At 40.9% G+C, this 9,123-nt stretch overlaps 1 protein-coding gene across 1 annotated transcript in view; it reads left to right on the top strand.

The window, feature by feature from the left end:
- Positions 1–1,699, top strand: part of LOC106632034 (toll-like receptor 7) — a 14,037-nt gene extending 12,338 nt beyond the window's left edge. The window contains exon 3 of the mRNA XM_014310688.1: positions 15–1,699. Within this exon, the coding sequence (XP_014166163.1) occupies positions 15–1,699 (1,685 nt within the window). The remainder of the gene's footprint in view (positions 1–14) is intronic.
- The last annotated feature ends 7,424 nt before the right edge of the window (positions 1,700–9,123 follow it).

Here is a 9,123-nt window from a genome sequence, read left to right on the forward strand (position 1 = left end):
ATCTTTAGTTAAGGAAGATTGCCTTAACTATGGAAAAACTCTGGATTTAAGCAGAAACAATGTATTTTTTGTTAACCCCTCAGACTTCCAGGGACTTAGCTCCCTCAAATGTCTCAACTTGTCAGATAATGCAATAAGTCAAACTTTAAATGGAAGTGAATTCTCTTACTTGTCTGGATTGAAATATCTGGATTTTTCTAACAACAGGGTCGATTTGCTATACCAAACAGCTTTCAAAGAACTTAAACTTTTAGAAATTCTAGATCTGAGCAATAACAAATATTATTTTATGGCAGAAGGTGTTACACAGTTGCTTAGTTTTATTAAAAACCTAGCCCATTTGAGGAAGCTGATGATGAATGAGAATGACATTTCTACCACTATTGATACAGGAATGGAAAGTCAATCTCTTCGGATTTTAGAATTCAGAGGAAATCGTTTAGATGCTTTATGGGTGGATGGCAATTCTAGATACTTGTCCTTCTTCAAGAATCTGACCAGCCTGGAAGAACTGGATATTTCCTTCAACTCACTCAGTTTTTTGCCTCATAGTGTTTTTGAAGAAATGCCTCCCAGTCTCAAGATCCTTAACTTAACAAATAATCGACTGAAGAGTTTTATCTGGGGAAACCTCCCCTCTCTGAAGAACCTAGTAACTCTGGACTTGAGCAATAACCTTCTGACTAATGTTCCCCGAGAACTGTCCAATTGCTCTTCATCTCTGCAAGAACTGATGCTGCGAAACAATCGCATTCAGCGATTAACTAAATATTTTCTCAGAGGTGCTTTTACATTGAGGTACTTGGACCTCAGCTCAAACAAGATTGAAATAATTAAGAGATCTAGCTTTCCTGAAAATGTCATTAACAACCTGAAGATGCTGCTTTTGCACGGCAATCCTTTCAAGTGTAACTGTGAGGCTGTGTGGTTTGTCTGGTGGATCAATCGGACGCAGGTCACCATTCCTCTTCTGGCCACTGATGTCACCTGTGCTGGCCCAGGGGCACATAAGGGAAGGAGCGTGGTTTTCTTGGATCTGTACACCTGTGAGCTGGACACATCATATCTGATCCTGTATGCTCTGACAGCTTCAGCCATCCTTGCCTTAATGGTGATCCCAGTGATGGGCCATCTGTATTTCTGGGACGTGTGGTACAGCTACCATTACTGCACTGCCAGGCTGAAGGGCTATCGGCGCTTGTCTTCTCCAGCTGCTTGCTACGACGCCTTTATTGCCTATGACAGTGAAGACCCAGCTGTGAACGAGTGGGTGCTGCAAGAGCTGGTTGAAAGGCTGGAAAACCAAAAAGCCAGGCAGTTCAATTTATGCCTGGAAGGAAGGGACTGGCTCCCAGGACAGCCAGTCTTTGACAACCTTTCCCAGAGCATTCAGCTGAGCAAAAAGACCATATTTGTGCTGACCAACAGGTATATTAAAAGTGGCCGCTTCAAGACAACATTTTATATGGCTCATCAGCGGCTTCTGGATGAAAAAATGGATGTCATTATCTTGGTATTTCTTGAGAAGGTTTTGCAGAAGTCCCGCTATGTCCGTCTGAGGAAGAGGCTGTGCAGAAGTTCAGTCCTGGAATGGCCAACCAATCCTCAGTCTCAGCCCTACTTCTGGCAGTGCCTGAAAAATGCCATAGCTATGAGTAATTCTCTGGCTTACAACAAACTTCTCCAAGAAACTGTTTAGCTCTACTCTCCATGTCAATATTGTTATGATGCACACGATCAAATAATCCTAAACAAAAGATCCTGAACTTCATTTGTGGAAACTGTCAAAGCCTGGAAGTTATATCTCTTTGATGCTATACCCCAAGATGAAAGGCACAATTACTTCAAAATTCAGTAATTCCAAATTGAATAGAAAATGTTGCCAGAACAGATATTTAGTTGATGCGCACCTTGCTTTGCACTGATCTCTGCACAGGAAGGGAAGGTGCTAAAATGGGAAAGTGTGTGAGATCTGGTTCTGTAGGGCTTGCAGGCTGCTTTGTGAAAGAAAGGAGGGGGAGCAGGACAGCAGAGAAGCAGAGGAATAGGCACAAGGCAGGTGGAACGACAAAGACAGGAAGGGAAAAGAAAAAAAGAGAAAGTGGAAAAGCTGATAAGAAAGTAGGAACATGCGGCTATACTAGAGCATAGCAGAAGTTCAGACACATTTAGTGATAATTTCCAAAAAGATTTCTCACTTTGCCTTTCATCTGCCTCCTGGGCTTTTGCTGAGCTGGCTCCTCCCTGAAGACTTTAGGGCTCCTCTCTAACGTTGTACTATCAGTTTAGGACCTTTTCCACCCATGCCCAGGGTGATCACCCTTTCTGTATCTTGGGTATTAGCTGCTCTAGCCAGGGCTGGAGTCTGAGGAATACCACCTGTCCCCAGAAGAAAATTTAGACAGAATTTGGAAGTGAAAGTCATGTAAGATCAGATCACAGAAGGAAAGCATTCTTCCCACTGTTTCTTTAGCTGTGCTGTGGTTCTCCAGGGAAGCCTTAAGCCCTCCTTCATCTCCTTGTTCCCCAGGCAGCTCCCTCTCCCACCACAGCTGATGGGAGAATAACCATTTGAGATAAGAATGGGCCTGACTTTAGGGACATCCTGAAGAAGTGAAGAAAAATAAACACCTGTGTCTGTTCCCCACTCTGTTTCATAGTACAGACTCATTGAACACATGAGAGTATTTCAAGTGAAATCTTTTTTAATGGCAGCCTAAACCTCTGAGCATGACAGAGGCAGGTTCTCTGCTTGATGTGATGATGTCTGTTTTGGGAGAAGCAGCACATTTTCACCTTGCTGAGTGCTTCTGTCTGCAGTAGTCTGGGTAGCTTCTCCCCTCTTGATCAAAGCCCTTTTTCTTTTCTGGCAACTAGTCTTGGTGACATCTCTGGCTGATGTTGTCATTGTTAACTGCTTTAAACTTGTTTATTTCAGATGCCCCTTGCATTTCCACACCTAAGTGTTCTGGCTGATCCTTTCTTTTGGCACAAGACAGAAAAACAAAGAAACACAAGAAAAAAAAAGTTTATATAATAATATAACAGATAAGAAAGGTTTTTCTTTCTCAATTTTTCACAACATTTTTATTGATTGAATACAGAAGTAGGAAAAAGATGAGGGCCTCGTTAAAAACTGTGAGTTTTAGAGTTATATTTTAATAATGTGTATTTCTGGTGGTTTTGTTTGTAAGCCTAAACAATCTGTATGTCTAAATATAACATGAACTGTAATGTGACTCTCTCTATAAGGTAATACTCGAAACAGGAACCTCTATCCCACAGTTACTCCCACACAATCTCCCTCTGCCTCCCCACAAAATACCTATTTGGAGCAGATCCTCCTTCCCAGCCTCACGGGCAGTAATGCCAGGTCACTTAGCCTTTCTGAGGCTGAGAGGAGAGGTATTTTTCCTCTTCCATTGAGAAGCATGCACAGGATGGGTATGAGATGAGTAGCAATGAGTATAAATTGATGCAGGTACTAAGGGAGGTGATTAGGAAAGGTATCCTCCTTGATTTGTTGCTTGCTAACAAGGTCTCATGAGTGAACTGGTGACTGGGGGACATTTTGGACCATGAAGCAGCTGAATTTAAAATATCTAGTGACAGGAGGAAAATGGCCAGCAAAATTCTGAATGTGGGAAGACCAGACTTCAGGCTGCTCAGGGAAGTAGTTTGTAAGGCCCCTTGAGAAAATGGTTTTGAAGATGGTGGGATCTACCACCGTGGTCAAAATTTAAACACCACCTTCTCAGAGCACAGGAGTATTTAATTCCAAAATGCTGGAAGTCAAACTGGTGAGGCAGAAGACTGGCTTGGCTGACCAGGGACCTTTCTCTGGAGCTAAGGCAGATAAAAGAAAATGTATGGCCAGTGAAAGCAAGGCTGGGTGACTTGGGAGGATGTGGTTTAACCCCAGCTGGCAACTAAGCACTACACAATCACTCACTCACTTCTCCCACCCTGGTGGGATTGGGAAGATGAATCAGAAAAGAAATGTAGCACTTGCTGGTTGAGGTAAGGACAGTTTAGTAGTTGAAATGAAGTAAAATATAACTCTGCAACAGCAAAAATAGTAAGAAAAAAGGAAGAGAGAGAGACACGGGGGAAAAAGAAAACCCATGAATAACAAGTGATGCACAATTAATAGCTCACCACCTGCTTACTGATGCACAACCCATCTCCAAACCACAATCAGATCCCTTTCTGTGTTATTCCACCAGTTTATATAGTAGGCATGAAATTCTATGGCACAAGCCATCCCTTTGGCCAGTTCAGGTCAGCTGTCACAGCTATGCCCCCTCACTTGGGCACTTCTCTCTGGCAGAGCTTGGAACTTGCTTGCCTGGTTGGTATAACTGTGTCCAAATTACAAACTACTGAAGAGTTCTGAGGTTTCTGTACGTCAGGGTGTTGTGATGATATAGCTGGTGATTTGGTGTGAGGTCAGTTAGGAGGAGGAACTATGGATTTTTGGCCAATTTAAAAGTAGACTTCTACAGCTGCATTAACAAGTCTATGTGTCATTCTCCCTTCAGCGGAGAGATCATAGAGAGATTTTATGAATACCTCATCCTAATGCAGGAGTTTAAGAGGGATGCAAGATGCAATTATTTTAATTGCAACCCAAAAGTAGGATTTTTCTCCATTAACTCTCTAGGTGTTAGCATTGAGAACACTTCCAGTAAGGCAAGGTGGCTGATGCTCCAGGCTTACATGTGCAGCAAGTTGGTCTTGAATAACCATGTCACATGGACATCAAAGTATCTGATGTACTATAAACACCCACTGTGATGACCAAAGACTGTTCTGCGTCAATTGCTACTTACAAAAATTGTAACAGGCCATGCTAGATTGGTATTTTGCCTATGTGGCCTGGAAGAACCACACATGGAATAGAAGAAGCAGAAAGAGGATAAAGGAAGAAGAATATTGGTGAATTAATTGAATTTTTACCATTATTTTGGAATTGGCAGAAAAAATGTGCTATTTACATTATTGTTATTAGTGTGACACAAAAATAGGAATCACTGAAAGTTGGTAAGAAGCATCTATACTTGCAGCACAGATTTATATGACTCTAAAATCCTCTCTGATCTCTCTGATCTCCCTGTTTTTAAGAACTGACATTATGAGGAACTTGTAGGTCCCTCCTCTGTGAGAAAAGTTTATATTTGAAGGAATTTCTTAAATCAAAGCAAGTCTGATTTCAACATAGCTTGTTTAGTCTCTTGTTCTGCAATAAAATTGGGGTGCTATGTAGCAAACATTATATTCCATAGAGGAACTTTATAACAGCGTCTTTAAAAATGCTGTGTAGTAGATCACACTGGGGGTCAATAGGCCCTCTAGAACTGTGAACTTAATTTTTGTCTTCTGGCTAACCCTGACTTTTCATTTCCTCAATCTTGTTCTGAAAGTATCAGCCTGTATAAGTTAACCCTATGATAGATTGTTCATTTGAAAAAAAAATCAGCCACAGGCCAAATTTCTCCATTTCCTACAAAGAAGATATTCAGATCATTTTGGTTATAATTACTCTCCACTGCCTCTGGATGAACTCAACTTCACTGAATGTCTATGGAAGTTATTCTCATAATTTGGGAAGACAGATTTTGTGTTCAAATACAAAAGACATACACATTAATCCATCATTATCTCTAGAAGTATAAGTGATAAAAATAAAGCACAGAGAAGTCAAATAGTTTCTACTAAATCCATATGCTGCTGCTGAAATTAAAAAGGTCATCTGGATATCCAACTTCTAAAAGGAATTTGTGTACATTCCTTAGTTAATGACAACTTAGAGGTTATTATACATGGGATTATTTAATTAGAAAACTGTGTACCTGGTGAGAAATTTTTAATTTGGGTTTGTAAAGTATGAGACAGTAGGAAGCCCTACTAAGTTCTGAAAACTAAGGTGGTTAGGGTGGTTTTCTTTGGTGGGACAGTATCTTTGTTCAAGATATTCAGTCTTGAACTAAAGTGTACTAGAATAGCCACAGATCAAAACCCATGGCCTTATCTCTCTATTCTTTCTTTCCTTTATTTTTTCTGCATATGGCTAAGGGCAACATTTTGAGCAAAAGCATCTGTAGGTAACTTGAGCTTTTTTTAAAGAGAAACTCCCATAAAATCAAAACTGTCTTTGCAGATGAGAATTCAGAAACATATGAGGAAATAAAGTTTCAGTCTTTTTCTAGCAATGACATTATTGAAAGAGTGATAATAGATTTACATAATTCTGGAAAAGCTGGAAAGCTGTAAAATGGAAGGTTTCCACTTTCAGTTTCTAAATATTTTTCTGAATATTTTCTTTCATTTTACAAGCTAAGTTCTAGTCACACTGAGTCACACTGTCTTAGCTATGTGGTTTATCTATGTCATACTCCCCACAGCAGTATCTGCAACTCTGGTATCATATATCTTATCAGTATTTTATTAAGATTCCACAAGAGTGAGAAGGTCTGAAAGTATGTGTTACCTAAAAACACACATGCCCAGTCTTTTATTTTCCAACAAACAGAGCCATTTTCAACTAAAGAGCAAAGCTGTAAATAAGCCCTTTGTGAATATGCCTTCTTTTCATGACATAATGTTTTATGGTTTTGCTTAGCTAACTGAAGAAATAATTGAAATCCAATTTCCAGCTGATCTCCCACAGTGACAAATTGTTTTCAGTGCAGAAGAACACAGGAAAATTTTCTGAAACATAGAAGAAAAGTTTTAGCTTAGATTCTTATTGGCTGGTTTCCAAATGATTATTTGCCATAATTTACCCACAATATTTGAGGTCCACAAGTTCATATGGAAGGATTATATTCATACAAGATTATGCTCTTAAACACTGCAGCTGAATCCTGCATTCTGTACATAATAAAATTTCTTAACCTAATTACCTTGGTCTAAAACTTACTTTTAGTTCTAGTATTAACTCAGGAAAAACAATCACTAATCCATGTTCTTGTTTGTCTATCCTGAACTTCTATTCATGATGCAAAAGAAAGAACTTCCAAACAAAGAATTTTATTGACCCTTGCTCCTTTGGAGAAAGAAATGCCAAAGTCCTCCCATACTTCCCTGTAGCTTCTCACCTTGCATGTTCCTGTCAGAAGTTCCACAGCATCTCTGTGACAGAGTGTGTTTTAGTGTCCTAAATCCCACCTCAGGCAGCACTGGCATCAGCTCATCAAAATCCCAGAGCTTGACTATTTGTCTTTGAAACCAGAAATTTGGGCTGCTGCAAGAAGCAGAAGTGATGTACAGCCTGCACCTAAAGCCAGAAAAGGTATACACCAGTGTGTCAAAGAGGTGATGAAAAAGGGAGTAGAAGCTAGTGGCTTTAGCTTCCATCGCTGTAATATCAAGAAACCACCTTTTCTGTTGTTTTACCCTGGATATCTTTTGCAATTCCACACAAGACCCATTCTAGCATCTGGCATGAGAAAAGAAGAAGCCCCTTGTGTGGGTGACCATCTTGGGTTTTGGTTTTGATGTGCACCTCAGCTGGACCTGAAAAGAGAGAGGGAATAGTGAGGATGCTGGCATGGGTTGTAGGTTGGCATGTTGACTCAGCCCAGTGATCTCTGGGAGAGGGACGCACTGAACTTTGAAGGATAACACAAAGTTTTGTAAAGGTTGGCAACTAGCTCGAAAGAGGAACCTAAGAGCACAAAAGAAACGTAATTTCTCAAAGCCATATTCTATTGTTAGGAACAAAAAAAATTAGTTCCAGTCTGGCACTGCTCTTAAAAATTTTCTTGTATTAGTAATTTTACACACAATGAATGATTACTAATGTAAAATGAAAAAAAAAAATAATTCTCTTGAATAGGCCAGTTCTTCTTTTCAAAAAGAAAAATAAAAGGTCTCCTTTTCTAGTGTCTCATGGAAAGGCATCACCTTGCCATGCAGACTTGTGTGGCCACATATCACAGTGCAAGCTAGCTTGTGTTTGGCAAACTGACCAGTCCCTGGGCTGACTGACAGGGGCTTTGCCCAGTCACATTTCTCCCAAGGCGGCAGACACTTCACTGGCCAGAACCTGAAGGGGTGTAGATATCAAACCAATGAAAATATCCAGACAGGGCTTTTCAAGTGCCCTTATAGGAAGGGCTTGAGAACAAACTCTCTCTGTTGCCACGTGAACATTGGGGTGAGTGGTCTCTGTCTCCAACCCATTATCCCCCAGGCTGCTGTTACAGACTTTCAGCCCAGAAAACCAAACACGTCCTGTGCTGTAGCCAAAGCAGCATGGCCAGCAGGGTGAGGGAGGGGATTCTGCCCCTCTGCTCCACTCTGGTGAGAGCCCACCCAGAACACTGCATCCAGCTCTGGGATCCCCAGCACAGGAAGGACCTGCTAGAGCAAGTCCAGAGGAGGCCACCAAGATGATCAGAGGGATGGAGAACTCTCCTATGAGGAAATGCTGAAAGAACTGGGATTTTTCAGCCTGGAGAAGAGAAGGCTTTGGGGTGGCCTGATTGTGACCTGTAGGATCTGAAAGGAGCCTACAAGAAAGATGAAGAGGAACTTCTTGAAAGGGTGTGTAGTAACAGGGCGAGGGAAAGTGTCTTCAAACTGAAGGTGGGTTTTGATTAGATAATAGGAAGAAATCCTTTCTGTGAGGGTGGTGAGACACTGGAACAGGTTACCCAGAGAAGTTGTGGATGCCCCATCCCTGGAAGTGGTTAAGGCCAGATTGGATGAGGCCCTGAGGAACCTGGTCTAGTGGAAGGTGTCATTGCCCATGGCAGGGGGTTTGAACTATTTTATCTATGAGGCCCCTTCCAACTCAAGCCATTCTTTTCTATTACTGGAAGATTGGAATCTGAGTTTGATGTATTAAATTCTTGAAGAAGAATATTGTTGAGACAGTTAGTTCTTCCTGAATCCTCACATTCCTGTCTGCTCATCACCACATACCTGCCCACCCATCACTTGGTCATAACAGTTTTACTTCTTATTTTTCGTAACACATTTTATTGTTCTCCTCCCTTATTTCACTTTCACCTTGTATTTTATGAGGGAACCTTTTCTGCAGAGCAAACAAGCTGACTCAACATTGATCTCGAATGTCAATATTCTCATTAGTCATTATGTTTTGTTCTCATTTTA

Source organism: Geospiza fortis, unplaced genomic scaffold (genome assembly GCF_000277835.1).
Source record: "Geospiza fortis unplaced genomic scaffold, GeoFor_1.0 scaffold1772, whole genome shotgun sequence".
In the NCBI taxonomy this organism is placed as follows: domain Eukaryota; kingdom Metazoa; phylum Chordata; class Aves; order Passeriformes; family Thraupidae; genus Geospiza; species Geospiza fortis.